Source organism: Typopeltis vanoorti, chromosome 1 (assembly GCF_054136105.1).
Source record: "Typopeltis vanoorti isolate ZY-2024b chromosome 1, IOZ_Tvanoo_1.0, whole genome shotgun sequence".
NCBI classification, from domain to species: Eukaryota; Metazoa; Arthropoda; class Arachnida; order Uropygi; family Thelyphonidae; genus Typopeltis; species Typopeltis vanoorti.
Window position 1 is genome coordinate 187,127,737 of NC_143549.1, and position 23,701 is coordinate 187,151,437.

The 23,701-nt window shown below is 35.6% G+C and overlaps 1 protein-coding gene across 1 annotated transcript in view; it reads right to left on the reverse strand.

Annotated features, from left to right (window-relative positions):
- C3G (C3G guanyl-nucleotide exchange factor) overlaps nucleotides 1-23,701 on the reverse strand; it is a 350,856-nt gene that overhangs the window by 199,575 nt on the left and 127,580 nt on the right. The window contains exons 4-5 of the mRNA XM_090405787.1: nucleotides 17,222-17,369; nucleotides 10,327-10,430 (exon numbers count right to left, since the gene is read on the reverse strand). Of these exons, the coding sequence (XP_090261913.1) occupies nucleotides 10,327-10,430; nucleotides 17,222-17,369 (252 nt within the window). The remainder of the gene's footprint in view (nucleotides 1-10,326; nucleotides 10,431-17,221; nucleotides 17,370-23,701) is intronic.

The window sequence follows — 23,701 nt, forward strand, 5'->3', positions numbered from 1 at the left end:
TACCCAAAATAGCAGGAATTCATTCACATGTAGAGTAACACTCGACAATTATTCTCATTCCTGAAAGCAAATAAAACTTCACATGGGGCAAAATTAACAAGTAGGCACTTATCGTTATTACTGAAAACTGCTTTATCACAAAAATTAGAAGGCGATATTCATAAAATAATTTCTTGAAAAAGATATCAAGTTTCTAACAAAAAAATACTGAATCAATTATAAATTTTATTTTTTTTTTTATGTAACAATTAGTGATATGTTTGTATTGATATGTTGACAAATTTATTTTAAAAATGTACAATTATGTTATGCATTTGATTTTTCTTTGTATGATTTAGCTTAAGCCAATGTCAAAACTTTCTGTCATTTTATTGAAACTTTAAACAAAGTTTCAATAAAATGAATGAAAATACAATTATAAATTTACTCAATATTTAAAATTTTCACAAAGTTGACTTGTCCCCATTAAAGTTTATTTAAAGAGGTCAAATTATTTTAAAGTTGAGGTATGTTTGTTTGATTTTTTTTTAGAGTTATTCTATGAAGAGAAATTTCTTGTCCAGAGATCCGGGCAATGCCAAAAAATTAAGACTAGAATGTTTTTTTTTTTTTTTTGCAATATATGAAACAATACTGAATTTTTATGGCATTGCAATTAACAAGTTATCAGAATTCTCTTGAAGAACAGTTGGGAAACCAGAATTCAAAAATGTAGAAGTCGATATTCTGGAAATTTTGCTGATGTGGTGAAAGGTTTGTCAAATGGAGGGAGGAGCCTTCATTTGACAAACTTTGGCCTGTCACAAGCAAAACTGGATATACAGAAGAAACAGAAGGTAGAAACATAGAGCATTGTATAATCCTCAGCATTAGTTACAAAGTTTGAGGATAAAAATCATTTCTGGTAAGATATACTGACCAAATCACTGGATTCAGGAATACAAAAATCTACACGTTGTAAGTGTAACCAGAACATGATAGTCCTAAACTGAGTGTATCTTCTGTGCTTTAATTAGAATTCTGTGATTTGGTAATACCTTGCAGAGGCCACACTAAGGATAATGTAACTGAACATGTAAGCTCTTTTGGCATGAATGATACTCAAAAGCATTTTAGTAAGATTATGCTGACTCCATGAAAGCTTCCTGTATGTGATGGTCTCCCAACATGATCCAAGTCAGATTTGATCTCAACTAGATTTCATTTCGAGATACATAATAAACCTTATGTACTGCATTAAACACAGTATGAAGGATGTGGCAGAGTGGCACTGAGAGATAACTGTGATGGGAAAAATAGACATGATATAAAATACCTGGTGAGAAATCAACCATTAATCGCTCACCTTAAGAAATCAATAGTTAATTTCTTAAGAAATCTCAAGTCACAGAGGTACTCTGCTGCTACACATAGATGCAACAAAAATTGGATGTTTTTGCACAAGGAAATGAATGATTTTCTGTTAAATTTAAATGGAATAATCATTCAGCTACTGGTAGTAATCCTTAACATAATGTATATAAGCATATACAGCTAGGCAGTGATTAATGCAAGTTTGAATAATGTGATATCTGATTTAGTGAGAATTGTACAATGATACCATGTCGTTTCTAATGTGAACCAAAATTCAACTAATGCAAGGCTATCATGTGTGCAGTTGAGGTTATTGGATTATTGTTAGGATTTTATACACAGCTGTTTTGGTCTGAACATTTTTATTCTGATGTGTGCATGTACCTGCTGTAATAATATTCATTTTTATGATTTGTTTTAATTGTTTAAAGAAGTACAGTTAACAAAATTTACAAAAGGAAGATTCCTTCAGATAAAAACACTGAGTGCAAAAAAGAAGAGGCTCGTTATGTGGTTACAGCAACCCTGAAATAGGATGAGATATTGGAATGCCTGAATCTATGGTACGGAATATTTTAAAACACGCAAGAGAAATTAAAAAAAAAAAAAAGTTTCATCACTTTTCTTGCTTTTTAAACATGCACAAGGAATGAAAGTGTTACAATATTGGAAACAGTCTTAACTGTATGGACAGAGGATTGCAATCAAACACTCATTCCCCTTAACAGAGCACCATTCAGACAAAAGCTTTAAATTTGTTTAGAAGAGTGAAAGAAAAAAATAATGAAGTAGAACGTTTAATGCGCAAGTTTTGGTTGGCTTGATTAATTTAAAAATTGAGCTCAGCCGCTAATGCAAATGAGGAAACATCTAAATATGTTGGTCAACAAATATTTAACATGAATGAAACCAGTTTATTCTGGAAAAGGATGCATTCCAGAACTTGCATTTCTAAATAAGAAAGAAAGAAAAAAAATCGATCTAGATTTAAGTGTCTAAAGATCACCTAACACTTATCGGGAGGCCAGCATATGTATGAGGATTTAAAGAAAGAGAAAAAACACTTCAGTCTATGATGCCAAAATATTTCAAAAGACAAACATATTTTCATCAGTGTTAGCTTATCGTCAGAGATGATATTTACAAGTTTGTTTGTTTTTTTATTTTATTTTGCTCTCCATAACTACTCTGTGACTTTGTTCATAATAAATTTAAATTAAAAAAATATTATTTTTATCTTTTACTATAATATTTCATTAACAAACATGAAAACTTGTGTTAAAATTTTTCATTGCCTATTTCTGTTGAGCTGGAATCAATTACCATATTTGACATATAATTATAAGTAATTTAAGAATATAAAGTAATTTAATTTATATTCTTATCTGCATAGTCAATTCCTTAAGTGATTTAGTAAAGCATGAATTAGAATAATGCAACCACTTCATGGGATTCGTTATCCATACTAACAGACTTTGCTGTATATTATTATTGTGTGTGTGTGTGTGCATGCATGAGTGCACACACACACATCATGTGACTAAATACAGAAAAAATGATCACAATGATACTTGCCTACTTATGTGATAAAGCAACATATTTTACTTTGAATTTTCTAAGACTGTTTCGAGTTCATTTCAATGCAACTAAATCCTTGAAGGAGTATTATCAAGTGCATCAAACCAGCATGTTTTATAAAGGAAAACTAATTTTTTGGGAGGATATCACCACTGAGAATGGCCAACTGAGGAGAAAAGGCATTTTAAGTGAAAACAGAACATCTTAATAATATGCTTCATGGAATTCAAATCCAGATTGTTACAAATTAATCAAGATGTGATAAATAATTTCAAGCTGTATAAATAAGATACAGCTTTTTATTATTATAAAGAAACAAACAACTAACCTACAAAGAAAACAACAAATTATAACACTGGTGTACTACTTGTAAGAAAGGTTTGTAATTTCATTAAATAGCTCATCATCAAATTCCTGCCATGTACCCTCAAGGGGTGTACAGGAAATGATAGTACTACATGAAAAATTTACATCATTACTAACTTCCTATCTACAATTTTCTTTCAAATCAGTCTGTTACTTGTCAAGACTCCAAATTATCAGATCTTATATTTCTATCATCTAAGGCACTTTGTACCGTATCAATCAACCTATATCTTGGTCTTCCTCTGGGTTGTTTTCCTGCCAACCTGGCAGAGAACACTTGTTTTGTTAATCTTTCTTCTCCCATTCTGCTTAACTGACCATACCACCTGAGATTAGCTCTGTTAACACATTCCTGGATGCTAAAATGTCAGGATCTTTCCTAATTTCCTAGTTTTTAATATTATATTGCCATTGATGCCATCTGCTCACACCTCTAATCTTTCTCAGAACTCTCATATCTGAGGTCTCTAGTCTTTGGTAAAGTGTTTTACTTCTGACCCAGCTCTCAGATCCATAAGTTAAAACTGATCTGAACACTGTCTTGTACAGCTAATTTAGTGTTCAGACTAATTTCTTTCTTATTCTATATGAATTTATTCAATTGACTTCCCACCATACCAGCTATGTCGATTCTATTGTTTATTTCCATATTTAATTTAATTTACCATCTTCACTAAATATTGTGCCTAAAGAGCTGAAATGTTTTACTTGTTCCACAGATTCTCCGTTCACAATGCAGTGGACATTTTCAACGATTCTGGTTATTTTCACTGTCTTTGTCTTTTCATTGCTGACCTTCATACCATATCTATTACAACAGTTATTCAATTTAGTCAGGGAATTTTGCAAACTTGTAGCGGATTTATTTAGAAGTATAATAACATCGTCGCATAAAGCAAGAGCTGATATTAAAATCTCCAATTTCAATATCATACTTATTACCACTTTCCTTCATAATGTGATTCATATAGATAATGAATAACAGCAGGAATAATGTACATCCTTGTCTCACATCAGATTTAACATTAAACCATCTTCCTGTACTTCCTTCAATTCTAACTGCTGACTTACAACTCAAATAAAGACTAAGTATTGCTTGATAAAACGCCCCATTGACACCATATAACTTTAGCCTATTGAATAGCTTCTCTCTCGGCACCTTGTCATATGCCTTTTCCAGATCGACAAAACTTAAATACAGATCTTTATTATATTCCCATGCTTTCTCGACTATTTGTTGTAAAGTGAAGATCTGATCTCGACAGCCTCTATTTGACCTGAATACATCTTGTTCTTCACCAAGCTTTTCTTCTACAATTCTTCTCAACCGTTTCTCCAGCATACTTGCATAAATCTTACCAGGAACACTCAGTAGGGAAATACCTCTGTAATTCTCGTATTCAGTTTTATTTTCCTTTTTATATATGGGTACTATGAAAGCTCTACTCCAATCATCGGGAATTCGTCCCTCTGTTCAGGCCTTCTGAACAATGCAGTGCAGCCACTGTAAGACTTTTACTTTAGCTTTTCTGGTCGAATATCATCTACTCCTGCTGTCTTTCCACATTTCAAGCCTTTGATAGCTTTTTCTACTTCAAGTATGGATATGCATTCCTGACTGTATGTCTGTTGAGTGTTTTTTTTTTTTTTTTTTTTTTTTTTTTTTTTTTTTTTTTATAACTGTGCTATCACTGCTTGTTTCATTTAGCAATTTTTCGAGGTAATTACTCTATACTTCAAGGATATCTTTCCCTCTCGCTTTCATGTCACCTTTATCATCTCTAACTCCTTTTACCGCACTCTTTCCTCCATTTCTAAGCTTCTTCAACAACCTCCAGAATATTTTGCCACCTTCTTGATATTTATTTTCTGTGTTCTTACACAAGTCTTCCCATGACTTTTGTTCAGCTAGTTTTTACACAATGTTTAGCTTTCTTACATTTGTCTCTGTATTCTCTAAGAGCAGAAGATGACTTATTTGCCAGGAACTTTTGATATGCTTTCTTCTTTTCCTTCACTGCCTCTTTAGCTTCCTGTGTCAACCAGGGAGATCTGATTTTTCTATACTTTCAGACAACCTTACCACATGCCTCTCTGGCAGAATCAATCAATGTTTTCTTCAGAGCTTGCCAATGAATCTCCAAGGTTTGATTCCTGTTCTTAAACTCTTTCATTTTTTATTGAATAATGTTTGTATGAATTTCATACAAACAATGTTTGTATGAAATTCATACAAAATATGAAATTCAATTTTATCCTGCATAAGACTAAATGATGATCACTTCCAATTTCAAATCCTCTGTACACTCTAGTGTCCTGCACAAGAGAAAACATCACTATCAACAATAACATAGTCAATGAGACTTTTCTTATTCCTTGCCTCTTCTCTCCATGTGAATTTGTGCACATTTTTTTTACAAACAATGTTTGTATGAAATTCATACAAAAATATGAAATTCAATTTTATCCTGCTTAAGACTAAATGGTGATCACTTCCAGTTTCAAATCCTCTGTACACTCAAGTGTCCTGCACCAGAGAGAAAACATCACTATCAACAATAACATAGTCAATGAGACTTTTCTTATTCCTTGCCTTTTCTCTCCATGTGAATTTGTGCACATTTTTATGTTGGAACATGGTGTTAGTAATAACCAGTCCATGTCCTGAGCAGAAATCCAACAGATATTTGCCATTATTATTAGCTTTGCTCTTTTCTCCAAATTTTCCCAAAATATTTTTGTATGTCTCACAATCATTTCCTACTCTGCTATTTAGATCCCCAACAATGACCAACTTTTGCTTTTTCATTGTGTCAGTTGCTTTTTCTAGAACATCAAAAAATTCCTCCACTTCTCCCTTAGTAGAACCTTCTGTGGGACCATAGGCACAAATAAGTCTCATTATCCAGTTCCCCATTCTGATATTTGCCCACATCACTCTACCTGAGACTGCTTGCGATTCAAGAAGATTAGCCTCATATTTAGTGTTGAATACTATGGCTACTCCTTTTCCTTGATTGTCACTGCCTGAATATAACTTTTTGTATTGATTGCTCAGAAAGATCTCACCAGTTTTTGTCTTTTTTGTTTCAGTCACCCCTATTATGCCGATCTGGCACTTATCTAATTCCTCAGCTAGCTCCATTTCTTTGCCATTCAGGCTTCTTATGTTCATTGTACCTATCTTTAACTCTGGTGATGTTGAGTTGGGGGTGTGTTATCAGATTTGTTCCAGTGGCTGACTTTTTTGCTGTTCGCCCTGGTTTCCTGGCAAAAACAGCAGGGGGGGGGCCCTTGTTTAACAACATGGCAAAATTTCATGCTAGCTGGGGCATTGCCTTGTTTAACCAGGCAATGCCCCAGCTAGCATGAAATTTTGCTATGTTGTACCATCATTTTGTATTTTGGTTTAAGCCAATAAGAATACAATTTGGTCTGCTAAATCCCAAATTTCCAGCCCATCCTCGTTCATTCAGTATCCAGGTAGACATCCAACAGGGTGCATCATGAGAAGGTGAGGATTGGACATTAGGTCAGAAGCCCTGGTCAGTTCTCCACATTCCTTTAAAGGCTATGTAGAGGTCTCCTCTCAGTTATACAGCTTTGACCCTTAAGCACCCTTCATTAAATACTTCAAATGCAAACATTGTGCACTTTCTTATATAGCATGTAAGTAGGTATAGATGTAATAACAATGTAATGCTTAACCTCAATATCCATTGTCAAATGGTCATACTGAGTTTCTTGCTTTCTCTCCAATTTATAACTTGCCTTTGTTTAGTATACAAGAAAACTCATCAAGGAGAGTGCTAAATTCCTATATTCATTGCTAAAGAAGCCTTGGTTGTTTACACACCAACTGTGCAATACACCATTCCTCTTTCAAAGCACAAATTTATAATCTGTTTTATATTTTGATAATCTTCAAAAGATGTTGCCTCACCACTGATTTTTTTATGGCTTCCGAGCCACTAAAGTTTTTTTTTTTCTGAACCTATAGTACATTTGTATTGTGGGTGGGCTAAGGATTTTTTTCTACTTTTAAATTAATTTTATACATTTTTATTTATTTATTTACATACTCTGCTAAAACCAGCTCTACAGACCATGAAACTTTTTCAAGCCACTTGAGTCCTTCAATAAGCATGGCACTGGTCTCACACCAGGTGATGAAATTCATCTCCTGCCTAAAGGCATTCATAAACATTATGTCTATGGCAGGATTCAAACCAGCAGCCTGCTGGTTGGAGAGTAAATATGATAACCACCTGACATCAAAACTGCAAACTTTTGGCCACTTTAGGCATATATTTCCCTATTATAGATCTAAAACAATTAAGATTTTACTATTACACTGAATTCAAGAAACACCTCATTGGAGAAACTGACACTGTAGTTAATGCTACTCTACAGATAGATACCATGTGATCCGATATCTCTTGTGTATTTTAAATAAGCATACAAAATGAATGAGTACTTTGTTTATGGTAAGATCTAAAGTGGTTTCAAAAAGAAACAACCTCTCTGCTATAGCAGTTATTTCTATTTCAGATTGTTATGAACAAAAATTAAAAAAAAAAAAAAAAAAAAAAAAAAAATGTCACTAGAGAAGATCCATTCCATTCTCCCTCCCCTAATTTTCTTTCTGATGATGCTTTCCACTCCATATTTGCTATGAAGCCAGTACCTCCTCCTCCTTTAGCAGATGCAACAGTAAAGCAGTTTCCATGGGCTGGCTGCCAATTAGTACATGTGACTGAACTTATCAGTAACTCTTTGGAACAATTAGTAAATAATTTTACCACCACTTACTTTGCTTGTGCCCAAAGAGAGTGGGAGTATTGCAGCTTATTGGGGGGGGGGGGGTTCCAAGGTTGTTGTTCTGCTTGGAGTACTCCCTGTGTGTGCAATTGGTTGTCACCGAGTTAATCACTGCACTGCAAGCCCCTCCTATTTAAAATTTCCCATTATATTACTAGTGTGCACAGTTAGCCTAGTGGCTTTGCACTTTGCAACCATATACCTGGGGAAGGAGTGTCCTAGGTTCGATTTCCATTGGCGACGTGAGGAGCTTAAGGATCTTCCTCAGCCATAGCTAAGGCGTGGATAGCAGGGTTTTTTCCTCCAGTTTATCTGGGGGTGTTTCATCCCACAAGCAGGCAAACCAGCCCTGTGAAGACACAGATGACAGTCATGAATACTACCCTTAGGGGATGCAGCAAGCAGTGACGAACAAGCTGTATTAATTTCATCGTGAACCCTCATTAGGGGACTCTACCCGTCCTAAAGGGATGACTGAGATCAATCAATCAATTTATATTACTAGCAACCATGACAGACAACACAGATTTCAGTGTCACTGCAGTTAACAAAATCTTCCACAAAAATCACCAACAAAATCTCTAAAAATATCAAAAATGCATTAGAAAAAACTGCAATCTATATATCTATCGATATATTCTTCCCAAAAATCCAAAAAAAACATCAGAATTCCATGCAATAAAAAAAAAATCCAAATTAATATTAACATTCGCCACCTACAGACATTCAAAACCTGATATATTATTCATCGATGAACATCAAATGGCATCCTCCACAATAACATTGCCTTAATTTTACCTCATATCTTCCATAATACCTTTTGTAAGAATGGCAGAACTTGCACATTTTTCAGGTCTGATATCCCATGCCAAAGGATATTGGACCTTAATCCCCTTTGTATTATCTGCTTTGGCTTAAGATTTCTTTACCTCAGTTTAACTTCATTTGTTGGCTGTACTGTTCCAATTCCAATGACTTTGCTGAGCTATTTGACTTTTTATCTCCAAAAGTCAGTCACACACACCTCAGATAATTCTAATTCCTTGTAAGAGAAGAGTTTGGTAATTTCCTCATCCACAATTCTGACTAGCTTCCCGTCTCCAAATAGTAATGATTCTACAATCATTTTTTTTTACATCAAACTACCAAAATTTCTGATAATCCACATTCTCCCAACATCCTGAATCTTTTCTTATTCAGCTATATCTCCAATTACACTGCAGATGGTAGCTCTCCTCTTGTGAAGTCTGACCATAACCTTGTCCATGTCTCCTTTTCTATCATCCTTTTTCCCAGCCCTTCTCTGCCTCATATCCTGACACTACAATGGTGCCAAATGGAATGACTTTCAAGACGTCTAAAGCTTGTTTCTTTGGTCTGATTATTGCTTCCACTGTTTTGATCCTAGCACCTACTCAATTCAAACCCTTATCTAAACCTTAGCTCTCCAACAATTGTGCTAAAGCAGTCCAAGCTAAAAATTCAGCACATGACTAATGGCTCGTGTTAAAAACTCTACCAACTCACTTAATTTATAGTACAGCTTATAACAACCACAAAAAAACATCAAATCCAAAGCAGGTTTGTAAAGGCCAAACAGACTAAATTTCTCTTCTGAAATGGCAGTTGAGCCTTCTGGTCCCTTCAGAAGGCAGTTGAGCACAACTTCTATCCTTCACCTCTCACATCCTGATGGGTACAACAGTCTAAGGCAGAACTCTCAGTAATTTTCTCCTCCAACTTTTGTATAGACAACCAAGGCAAATCTCCTCCAACCATTCCACAAATTATCCACTGCATGCCTTCTGTGAAACTTTGAGAAGGACATAAGAAAAATACTTAGTAGCCTTGATACCAATAAGTCTTCCTTTTAAATCTTCCTCCAGGAATTCCCTCTGAGGAATATAGTCCTAACTTCTGAAACATGGAAGGATAGAAGTTGTGCTCCAGAGCCTTCTGAAGGAACCAGAAGGCTCAACTGCCATTTCAGGAGACAAGTGTTTTTCTGTTAAATTGCACATGCATAGGTGCAATTTAATACATATTTTGGCACATGAGCTAAAAAAAGGATTTCCTACTTTTATAAGTTCGGTCACTAATTAGAGAAGGATTGCCAAATTTTAGCTGCATTAATATCCCTGTCACCTCTTGAGTGACATCCTGGAAATAATATGATAATCAGATTAAAATAAAGACTATAAAGCTTACCTTTCAGGTTTGGAAGCATATACCCCATTTTGCCCTGTTCCATTTGTGTTATTTGGTTTAGTCTCTTTGTTCTGTAACCTATCCACACAAAGTTGAACTAATGTCTAAGCAAAGGAAATAAAAAAATAAACAAACACATATTCACAACATATTAACACTATATTAAAAATTCAATGTTATACATAAAGGAAAAAACTTGTAAGATAAACAGCAAAAATCTCACTTGAAGATGTTTAATTTCAGAGGCACAATGAATGAACGAAATTGATGTGTCATAAGTAATGTTCGTTGATCGGCATTATTTCAATATAATTTTTCTCCTACTAGATTATACATTGGTATATCAAAATTAAGTAGTTTTGATTTTTGGAAGCAAAAATAAAAAAATAATGAATACAATTGAAAAACTAGTGGCTATGCGCTTTGCAACCACATGCCTGGGAAAGGAGTGTCCTGGGTTCGATTCCCGCCGCTGACATGAGGAGCTTAAGGATCTTTCTCAGACATAGCCAAGTTGGCCAGTCTTGGGCGTGGACAGCAGGGTTTTTCAACCCACAAGCAGGCAAACCGGTGCCATGAACACATGAGATACAATCACAGGATATACCAGAAGGTATAGGTTAGTCACCTTATCCTCGGGATAGGTACGACTTAGAAGAGCTCAAGTCAGGCCAGTAGGCCTAATATGTAGTAGGGAGAAGAAGAATTGAAAAACAGAAAATATCAGAGTTGGTAGTTATCATTGCTACAAACAAATTAACTAGCAATAAATACAGCATCAGGGGGATTGCTAGAAGAAGCGAAATTAAGGGAATGAAAATTGTTAGTCTGTTTACCAAAGTATGATAATATTGAAATCAAGAAGAATGGATATGATGGCAAATGATTAGATGTGGCATAAATAGTAGGAATGGCTGCAAGTTTTTGTATGTGTGGGGTGAGTCCGAGGGAAGAATGGATTTATATAAGAGGGATGGTCTCACATAAATTGGAAAATGCTTGAATGCATTTGGTGTCAGGAGTCTGCAGGAATTTATTGGTATGAGACCTAATATGAAGAGTGAGGGAAACTAGATCATCATGGGAGGAAGGTAAGTGTGTAAGAGCAACTAAGTTACATAACTGTGTTAATGATATATGCATAACTGTAGAGAAAATTATGATGCAAGGATGATTCACATGCTCATCCACTCATTATGTGGAAGTGATCTAGATAAGTGAGAATTAGATACATATAGAGATATACAATTTGTCCAACTTGGTCATGAAGACCATACATGTGAGTATATAAAAAAACGTGGAGTTAACTTATATCATCATCCACTCATTATGTGGAAGTGATCTAGATAAGTGAGAATTAGATACATATAGAGATATACAATTTGTCCAACTTGGTCATGAAGACCATACATGTGAGTATATAAAAAACGTGGAGTTAACTTACACAAATGCCAAGGGTATCAGGAACAAGAGGTGGAACAGAGTTTGTTGTCTTGAAGAATATTATGGCTTCATCGTTGCAGGTATTAGTGAGATTAGGCTCTCAGAAGCAGATAAGTTGGAACTGAGTGTAATGGGCATAGCATTTTTATGGTAAACAGAACAGATAGGGGGAGAAAGGGAAGGTGCTGCTAATTCATATAATTTTCCATTTAACTTTTTTGAACTATTTGCTGCGAGGTGGGATGTTGTTACAGATCCAATAGATCATCTGTTGGTGTTGATAAAATGCATCACCAAAATTGATGAATGCTAAATGAGAATCCATTTGCAATCCATGGCTTGCAATAATTTCCTTACACATGACAGAAGGAACTTCACATAATGAGTGTTAGACATGGTTATTTACAGCAGAGGAGAAAGACGAGTTCTGGAACGTGTTAGATGAAGAAATGAGGGAACTGGAAGAAAATGAGATGGCGATTGTTGGAGGAGGAGACTTGAACGGACACATAGGGAGACAGAATAGAGACTGTGAAAGGGTGCATGGTGGCCACAGAGTGGGAATGATGAACCAAGAAGGAGAGAGGGTTGTGGACTTTGCAGTAGCGTTTGATCTGACAATTGTGAACTCGATTTTTCTACAAGAGGGAAGAACATTTGATAACATTTAGGAGTGGTAACAACAGTTCACAAATCGAGTACATTTTGACTAGAAGAAAACATCTTAAGGTGTGACAAATTGTAAAGTAATTCCAACAGTTCAAGTAGCAAAGCAACACCAACTGCTGTGCGCAGACTTTAAAATAAGATCAAAGATAAGAACCTCTGGATGCCATGGGATGAAGACAATTAAGTGGTTTCGCTTAAAAGAGGAGAGTGTGAGGAATTGTTTTAGGGAGAGGGTGTTAGAGAGGATTTCGGATGGACTGGAAAGTGTACAAGAGTGGTGGAAACATAATTCAAAAGTAATCCTGAGCTGTGCAATCGAGGTGCATGGTGAGACATCTGGAAAGATTAGAGAGTAGAGGGAGGGTTGGTGGTGGAATAATAATGTACAATGGCAGTGACAGCTAAGAGGAAGGCAAAGCAGAAGTGGGATGAGTCAAGAGTGGAAGAGGACAGAGAGGCATACAGAGAGAGAAAGCAAGAAGCCAAGAGAGTTGTGGCATAGGCAAAGGCCATGGCATATCAAGATCTGTATGATCAATTAGAAACAAAGGAAGGACAGAGAAAAATTTACCAACTAGTGAAATGTAGAAATAAAGCAGCAAAGGACATCTTACATGTGAGGCAGATCAAAGACACTGAAGCAAGAGTATTATGGAGGGATGTGGACATAAGAAACAGATGGAAAATATACTTTGAGGGACTTTTGAATGAGGAAAATGCAAGGACTCACAGAGAAGATGGGTAGCCTTCTGAGGGGATGGTGCAGAACATCTGTAGAGTGGAAGTGACTGAGGCCATAAAGAGGATGAGGAATGGAAAATCGATGGGCCCCGACAGAATTCCAGTGGAGGCATGGAAGGCACTAGGGGAAGAGGGAATTGACCTGCTGTGGGACCTGTTCATGAAATTTTGCCAACAGGAAAATATACTCGAGGAATGGAGGGAGAGTACTCTTGTCCCCATCTACAAGGGTAAAGGGGATGCACAAGACTGTAAAAATTACAGAGGAATAAAGTTGATGTCCCACACAAAGAAAAATCCTAGAAAGGGTTCTTGATGGTAGATTGAGATTGCAAAGGAACTATTTGGCTTCATGCCTGGTAGATCAACAGATGATGGAAAAGTATCGAGAGAAACAAAGGGAGCTACATCTGGCATTACTGATCTGGAGAAAGCATACGATAGAGTGCCAAGGCAAGAAGTCTGGAGGTGTCTGAGGGAGAAGAAGGTTCTGGAGAAATATGTCAGGTTGGTACGGGAAGACAAGTGTTCAGACCTGTCTGGGACAGACAGAAACTTTTCAAGTAACAGTTGGCTTGCATCAAGGGTTAGCATTAAGTCCGTTTCTGTTTAATATTGTGATGGAGGTGGTAACAGAGGAGGTGAGAGAAGATGTGCCTTGGACAATGTTGTATGCAGATGACATCTTGCTGTGTGCAGATTCAAGAGAAGAAGCGGGAACTAAACTGGAAAGATGGAGAAAAGTACTGGAAGAGAGAGAGGTATGCGACTGAGCAGAAGTAAGACGGAGTATATGTGTTGCACAGTGGGCGGCGGACAGGAGACAGATCTGGAGCTGGAAGGAAATGTCATCAGGAAGGTGAGAGACTTTAGATACTTAGGTTCAACAGTGGAAGAAGATGGAAGAGCTGAGAAGGAAGTAGGATGCAGGATACAAGCGGGTTGGAGGAACTGGAGGGAGATGGCTGGAGTGTTATGCGATAAGAGGGTGCCAATCAATCTGAAAGGCAAAATCTATAGGACAGTAGTGAGGCCAGCTATGACATATGCTATAGAAACTGTGGCCCTGAAGAAAAATAACATCAGCAGGTTGGAAGTAACAAAGATGAGAATGCTTAGGTGGATGTGCGGTGTGACCAGAAAGGATCGTCTGAGAAATGACTATGTAAGGGGAACAGTGAAAGTTACGAACTTAGGAGCAAAGATACAGGAGGCAAGGTTGAGATGGTTTGGTCAAGTGATGAGGAGGGAGGATGAATATGTGGGAAAAAAGGCCATGCAGATGGATGTGCAAGGAAGGCGGAAGTGTGGGCGGCCAAAGAAGAGATGGTGGGAGCTGGTAGAATAGGACTTGAGGATGAAGAACTTGGATGTGGTGAAAGCTCAAGACAGGAAGGTGTGGAGGAGACTCATTATCAACAGTGACCCCCCACTTAAGTGGGAGAAGCTGCAGAAGAAGAAGACATGGTTATTGTGTGTGCGGGGGTGAGGGGGTCTCAGTACTCAACTTATCATGGTGCACTATCTGGATGCTGAAGGAATAAGGATGGGCTGGCAATATGGGATTCAGCTGACCAAACTGTATTCTTATATCTCATAGTATTATTTTTAAAAAGTTAATGATATATGATTAGAATAAGACTCACATATTCTATGTGTTGATTTGAGCTCACTATCGAAGATATGAAACAATATGACGAGTTTCTATCCCATATGTTTCTGGCATCTCAGAACCAATCTCTAGAATCCTTATACAGCAATAATCTAGTGGCTACATTCATTCCTTTCAAGAAACTATAATGATTCCCATCTTCTAAAGATAAACATAGATGCCTCTTCTGGGCATCTACCAAGTTCTGTGTGGCTTATCTTTCTTACCTCAGACTAAATGAATGTTCAGTGGAGAAAGGAATGCAACACTAATCTTATATCATTAATAGGAAATCTAAGAAATCAGTCCTTGCACAACATGGAATTGACACTGACTAGTGTCTATTGTCCGAAACAGGCTTACATGTTGCCATAAGTATGAACTTTTATTTAAAGAAAGTGTGCCAAAGCCTTACTCCAATGTCCAAATCTGAACAGGAATAACTGCCTCTCACTATCAAAAAGATATGGAAGAGTTATTTTAATCACACAACTTTTTTTTTTTAAATTAATAATACTATGTTTTCTCTGTTATTCATTTGTGTTGTTCTATGTGTAACATCACATAGCTGTTTGAAATAATTCACTGTTCGTGTTCTATTTTGTAAACCACTAAATGCCACTGATGACCTGTGATTTTCAGGATGAAATATATAGCTATTAAATGCATTATTCACTCTTTTCCTTGTGAAATCTCTGGTATATCGAAGATATAGGCAATTAATATGCTTAATAAGCAAATTATTCTTTTCATGCACAAGAACTCATTACCAATTCTTTTAAGGTTTGCAGACATGGGTACAATTATATTATTAATAATAATATGCAAAATAAACAATAAAGCAGTGTAAATCCAAGCAAAACTACAATGCATTTATCAACTTGCAACAGAAACAAGAGTGGGCTGAGTGAGTACTGAAGACAGGTAGCACTAGAGGTCAGCAGGAAAGATAATTTGGCATGCATTACCATGGAACTCAAATAAATAAATGCATGCATCTTTTCAATTTCTAAACTGCAAAAGGGAGGGACTTTATCAATTATCAAAACTTTTATAACAGGGACCATTCTTGAAAAAAAAAAAAAAAAAGCTATGATTTATATATATAAAAATTTGTCATGTAATTCTAATGTATGACATACTTCTGTGGCATAATTAATTATGCATCTTGTTACTTAAGTATAAAGAGCTAATAAGCTTCATTCCGGCAATGAAAACATTACTTAAATTAAGGAGATATTAAATCCCACATAGTTTTAAAACCGAATAAGAAACTCAAAGATTGGAATCTGAGAGTTTCTTGCCGAATATAGTAAACTATAAAGTATCGGCGACACTAGAGTTAGCCAATGCAAGTGATCCTAGTACGTAGTACAATACCGGGCAACTCGTTGCAAAGGTGGGGGAAGTTCAGATCGCTATTCTTAGATATTTTCCATAATGTAAAAACACATTTCCTAGGAAATGTATGCTGTTATTACATTATGGAGGGAGGTCACTACCCAGACCGGTTTCAGCCTTTTTTGAGGCTTCATCAGCGAGTAGCTATTGTATTGTAGCCCGGTATTGTACTACGTACTAGGATCACTTGCATTGGCTAACGCTAGTGTCGCCGATACTTTATAGTTTACTATATTCGGCAAGAAACTCTCAGATTCCAATCTTTGAGTTTCTTATTCGGTTTTAAAACTATGTGGGATTTAATATCCCCTTAATTTAAGTAATGTTTTCATTGCCGAAATGAAGCTTATTAGCCTCTTTATACTTAAGTAACTTAATGGTTGCACCTGTTTGGAAAACTCTTTCGCAGAGTACATAAGTTCTTTTCGCTATAAAGGCTGAAACCGGTCTGGGTAGTGACCTCCCTCCATAATGTAATAACAGCATACATTTCCTAGGAAATGTGTTTTTACATTATGGAAAATATCTAAGAATAGCGATCTGAACTTCCCCCACCTTTGCAACGAGTTACCCGGTATTGTACTATGTACTAGGATCACTTGCATTGGCTAACGCTAGTGTCGCCGATACTTTATAGTTTACTATATTCGGCAAGAAACTCTCAGATTCCAATCTTTGAGTTTCTTATTCGGTTTTAAAACTATGTGGGATTTAATATCCCCTTAATTTAAGTAATTTAAGTAGCATCTTGTTGTAATGATGCATTTATATTAACAGCCCTTTTTTGAAAACAGTAAATTCCAATTTCTTATAGACTCCCAAAATTCCAAGGTAATCCTTGAAAATTTTCACACAGAACCTTTTGAACATAATTAATAAACAAATAAATAGTTGATTACTAACAGAGCATTTATTGCATTACTATTTGTCATATTAATGAATAACAAATATGGTATATCCAAAAACTGAAAATAAAATAATGGCTCTTACTTTTATAGCTTCTTGCACAGCCCTAACAACATCTCCAACGCTTTCTTTATTTGGTGCCTTGTCTCCATGAAGAAGAATATTATCAGACCATCTAATCAGGTTAGCTAAACTCTGATAAACTTGATTAGTAGCTGACATTAGTAATGAACTGAAAATAAAATTAACAACTCACATAACTTGAAAATCAAACAGATTATTTATGAATGGAACACTGTTAAGGTAACTTCATGAACTATCAAACATTAGTTCATTAATAATTAAAGAGGAGAAAGAAAGAAAAAAATACAGGAAAATTTCACACCGGAAAATATTACTTTGCACAACAGGGTAATTCAAATTTATTATGAATAACTATGTAGACATACTACTATGTTAAAGTACTTTAATTATAATAGATTAAAATAAAATTTCACGTTTTAAATCTTTTGAAATGTTTAATCCTTTATCCAAGTGTAAGAGCAAATAAAGTTTGTGTGTGAAGTATCTTCACAACTATGCTGCTTGTATATAGAGGGTAATGACTTCACATCAATTGCTTTAGCATCCCATAATGCAAAGCACAATTCCTTTCAGGTGTTTATAATGCCTATACATTATGGGAAGGGCCACTACCTAGACCAGTTTTGACCTTTATTGAAGTACTGTTAAGGTGCTCTCTCTCTCTCTCTCTCTCTCTCTTTTCCCAAAACAGCGTAATCTATATTACCACTTAAAACCCTCATTGGTGACTTTATTCAGAGACGAGCAAAAATCTGCTGGCAAGCAGAACTGCTCTACTCTCTGGAATCAAGCCCAAAGTGGAACCAGATAGAGAAGAAATACCAAGGTTAAAGTAATGCAGAAGTCATATTTCGCATATACATGTAGTGAGAGATGTAACAATTTATTATTAAAATACTATCAATTAAAGTTATTAAAATACTCTCAATTAGAGTTAGTTATAGAAAGTTTTTTTCACTTGGTTATAAATTAAATTAAGTGCAAGTAAACAAAGCTTTTGTGTGAAGTCTCTTCATGACTAGGCTACTTATATAAGTGAAGAAAACTTTCTAGTATTTTCATTTTGATTCTGTGCAAGGCATCCAAAGCATGTTCAGCCAGACCAGATTGACTATCAGAGGCAGATTTGTTAAGCCAACCTAATCTTAATAAATATGGTTGTGTTCAACTTTCCAAGATTTGGGAAAGCAGTTCTTAGGTCACCCACCCACCCAACAGCACTGATAGAGAGAGACCCTTGTAGGATTTAGGCTTTTATCTAGTTTTTTTTCCACATATTGTTTTGCATGTTTGTGTGTGCTTTTACAATTTTGAGATTGTATACTTGATAATGTTTCTGTGACAAACGAAATATAGGATCTGATAAACTTGTATTTTATTGCAGGCATAGACTTATGTGGCTAATTGGTTCAAAAGATATATTTCTGTGATTACACCACATTTTTTATTATTCAGTTATACAACATACTGAAATAATAGTTAACGACAAGTTTCATAAATCGTAGGGTTTACATCTTCGGGGGTAAATAGTATTACTTAAAGTTTAAACAAGAGAAATTAACAAATACAAATCATAACCGTCTGGCTATTCATAAAATCAAATAACAGAATGCAGATATAAAATGTTATTGACACTGAACAATACTGGACGATGTCACATGTTCTTGTTCTCGTTCATACAGTCCGAGCTCAGATTGAGGTATATTTTTTTATTAGAGCTGACCACACTTGATGGAGAATTAAACCTTGATTTTTATTGCATTGGGTTGGGTTTTTCAGCATATTAGCAGTTTCTTTAAATTTTCTTATGTAACAGTTGTTTTCTATGTATGACATCATCATCATCATCATCATTTTTTGCCACAGTACACATAGTGTCCAGTGAAAGTGATATGGAAAGTAAGACCCGTTTTTTGTTCTCTTTTGTATTGTAAATCTTTTTGGTGTTCAGCCATGCGTATTTCTCCAGATCTTCCTGTCTGTCCTATGCAGGCAAATCCCACAAGAGCAATGGATTTTGTAGACTCCTGGTGATGATGAGGTGGTTTTGGTGGATGTAGGAATCTTGATATTTTTTCCATAGGAAGGAAGGCTACTTTTACGTTGTGTTTGTTCAATAATTTGGCTAGCTTGTCTGTAACATTTTTGATATAAGGAAGCAAGATTGCATTTTCGTAATCCTGTTTTGTGTTGTTATAGTTGGAGGCATTTTAAGGATTTTTTTGATGGTTTTTGTTTCATACCCATTCTGTTGAAGGATAAGTATTTTAGTTCTTCATTGCATCTTTCTTGTGTGCTGGAGATATTGTATGCTCTGTCTCGAAGAGTTTTAATTAAGCTTATTTTTTGTGAAGGATGGTGGTGTGAGGCTGCATTTAGAAATCTTCCTGTGTTGGTTGGCTTCCTATATACTGAGAAGGAGAGTTTATTTTCTTCATTAACTTCTAATAGAATATCTAGAAAAGGAAGTTTTCTATTTTCTTCTTGTTCTAAAGTGAATTTTATGGTGGTGTGCAAATTGTTGAGATAATCTTTAAAACTGATAAGTTCATCTGATGTTCCATTCCATATGATGAAAAGATTCCATATGATGAAAAGATTTGAAAACAATGCTCTTTAGAGCATTGTTTTCAAATTTTTCCATAAATAGGTTTGCTAATACCGGTGATAATGATGAACCCATAGCCAGTCCTCCTTTTAGTTCCCAGATTCTGTCTTGATAAGTGAAAAAAGTATTATTTATACAATGTTTAAAAAGATCTAAGATGTCCGGAGGGAAGAGGTCTTCTAGGAGATTCAAAATTTCTTGTCTTGGGACGTTTGTAAACAAGCTGATAATGTCTAGACTTGCTAAGATGTCTGATGGACTAATATGTATATCTTTCATTTTTTCTATGAAATGTGTACTATTTTTTATGAAGGAAGATGTTTTTCCTATATGATGTGAGATCATGTTGGAGAGGTATTTTGCCAAGTTGGAAGTCGAATCTCTTCCATCTACTACTATTGGTCTTAAAGGTATATCTGTCTTGTGGGTCTTTGGAACACCATAGATTCTTGGTATCAAGGGATGTTTTGATTGTAAGTATTTTTTCAAGTTCTTCAATCCAGAGAGGCACTTTTTTTATGAGATCATTTTTTTTTGTGTGTGTATGCCAAGTTGGGTCTCTGTCTAAGGGTTTGTAGGTGTTTGTATTTTCCAGGAGACTTTTCATTTTATTATTATATTCTGCAGCATTTAAAATGACAGTTGCATTGCCTTTATCTGCTTTGATTATGACGATATTTTTATCATCCTTTAATTTTTTTAAGGCAAGCATATTCATTGTAAGGTAGATTCCTATGTGATAATCTGCTTTTTTATAGTAAAGCTGTACTCTATATATGGAGAAGATCTGCAGTGTTGTCCGGTAGATTTCTAATTCCTTTTTCTATTTGTGCTATGATATCAATTTTTGGTAGGAAACATGGGGTTAAGGCAAAGTTAAAACCCTTAAGGTAAAAGGTTGTTCTCTTCTTTTGTTAGGACTCTCGAAGAAAGGTTAATAACTACTTTTAAACAATCTAGTTATTTTTTATGTATTTCTTTCTTCTGAAGGAATAAGTTGAACTTATGAATTAATATATGTTTCTTCTGTCCTGAAATCGCTATTGCTTTGTTGAATGTAACACTATCAATGTTGTTCCATAGGTAGGATGGAAGAGATGTGGCCAGTTCATTATGAAGAGAAAAAGTGTTATTACTAATTAATGCTAATTCAGCTCTAGTGAATGTAATTAATTCTCTCTCTTAAAAGAGCTAGTTCCATTTTATGATAAATTCTGAAGGCCTTGTTTGTATGGAATACGCGTTTGATTTGAATGAATTTCGGGATGACTTCGTTATCTCTGCATTGGATGAGGAAAATTAGACGGTTAATGAAGTTGAGATGTTTAATGTGCAGTTTCTCTAATTGTATAACTTTATGCCAAAAGCACTCACCGTAAGTTTGTAATTGCAGGCGCAGACTTCCGTGGCTAATTGGTTCAAAAGATATATTTCTGTGATTACACTATATTTTTTTATTATTCAGTTATACAACATACTGAAATAATAGTTCCCGACAAGTTTCGTAAATCGTAGAATTTACATCTTCAGGAGTAAATAGTATAACTTAAAGTTTAAACAAGAGAAATTAACAAATACAAATCATAATCGTCTGGCTATTCATAAAATTATCCAGTATTGTTCAATGTCAATAACGTTTTATATCTGCATTCTGTCATTTGATTTTATTAATAGCCAGATGGTTATGATTTGTATTTGTTAATTTCTCTTGTTTAAACTTTAAGTTATACTATTTACCCCTGAAGATGTAAATCCTACGATTTACGAAACTTGTCGGGAACTATTATTTCAGTATGCCTTCCCTGATATCACTGATCTTTTCAATTTTGAATTTGTGTAGCACATGGAAGATAGTTAAGGGACATCTAGAGGAAGCAATATTAAATTGTATACCTAAGGTAAGGAGGGTTAATCATGTATTAGTTAGGTGGATGATCAATATCATTAAGCATGAGCTTCAGAAGAAGAAAATGCTGTGGAGGGATTTAAGGAGAAAGATGACCAGCAAACCCACAAACAATACAAGATTCAGGCAAGAAAGGTCACCAGCATGGTAAGAAAGGCACAATCAGATTAGGAGAAGAGTCTAGCCAAGCAGGCCAAAGGAAATACAAAGATTTCTTTTGTTATGTGGCAAGTAAGAGGAAGAATATGGAAGATTAACCTTAATGAGTATTGATGGTGGAAGTCACAGAAGCAGATAAAATAGTTCAGTTACTGAGTGACCACTCTGAAAAGGTATATGATCCAAGTGAGGTTACTACTGTAACATATGTGACAGAGACTGATGTGGGAACAGAAGTGAATGAATTAGATGAAGATTCTTATAATACTGCAGCATCTCAAAGTAAATATAGCTATGGGATATCAGCTTGGGTTTTGCACGAATGCACAAGAGAACTGGCAATGCCTCTGACTAGGCTCTAAGTCTCAGCTCAGATAGACTTCCAAGGGAGTGGAAAGAGCAAAATAATTCCTTGCATAAGGGAGATTCTAAGACTGCAGTAGCAAATCATAAACAAATCAGTATTGTAAAAGTACTGGAAAAATTGGTCAAAAAGAGAATTCAAGAATGGATGGATAAGAATATGATGGCCTGAGGAGCATCATTGTGAAGGGTTGGTCCATGCCTTAGTAATTTTGATAATAGAGTGACAGGTGAGTTGGATATAGGAAATGGCTACACAATGATTCTGCTGGATTTTACACAGGCATTTGACAGAATACCACATGGAACTGTTATGCACATTAGAACAAATGACGATGGATATGACACTGGTTAAGTGGATAAGAGGGTAGTTGCTGGACAGATATCAAAAAGTGGTATATGGATGGAGCAGAATCATGACAAAAACAGGTGACTAGTGGTGTGCTGCTGTTTAATTTGTTCATAATGAATCCTGCTAAGAAAGGGATGAGGGATAGATTTTTCTCTCATAGGGTGGTGCATGATTGGAATGGACTGTGGACTGCCATTGGACATTTTGGGCGCAAGCAGTGTGAATGAATTCAAGAACAACTATGATAGCTGGTGTGTATGGCCCCCCTTGATGAGTTCCTAACTCTATGAGGGCATCTTGTAATGATGATGATGATAATAATAATATATCCACATCTGGATTACTGTGCTCAGGTCTGGTCTCCTGGGTTTCTTGGAAATGTAGAAGTGGTGGCAAAGATTCAGAGATGAGCAACCAAGATGGTGAGTGGTCTATGGAATGTTCCCTATGAGGATAGATTAAGGATGTGTGGATTGCAGAAGTTGGTTGATAAGAGAAAAAGAGGGGACATGATAGAAATATTTAAGTTACTTAAAGGGTTTTATAAAACTGATGTAGGGGAAATGTTTCAAGACTTGGCTAGAAAGGCCAGAACAAAAGGTCCTCTGGAAGTTGATAAATGTGTGGTTAGTAGAGACATGCCGTGAGGACAAGAGTTTTTGATCGGAGAGTTGTGAATGAGTGAAATGGTCTGTCAGAGTCAGTTGTGAGTGAGTCTGTTAATGGGTTCAAGGAGAGGTATGATAGATTGCGTGGATAGTTTGGTAGGATAATAATAATGGTTACAATGCTAAAAAAGATTAAGTAATTGGTTTTTCCATCCTTCTCCTTACATTCCTCTTAACAAACAGATTATAGTAATGCTATTACTATTCCCTATATCTGAGACACCTCCAAAAAAATAGCCAGAATTCTCAGAAAAATATAATCTCTTTAACTGCTTTTAAACCTCATCTAAAGCTAACTGCCCATATTCACTCTCCTTAGGATCCACTCCCTTTCCTCTCTGTTGCAGGTGTTTACAAAAATCCTTGTTATTGCAAATTATCTTAACATGGTCAAACTGCTGGGCTGAGTGGTTAGCATACCCAC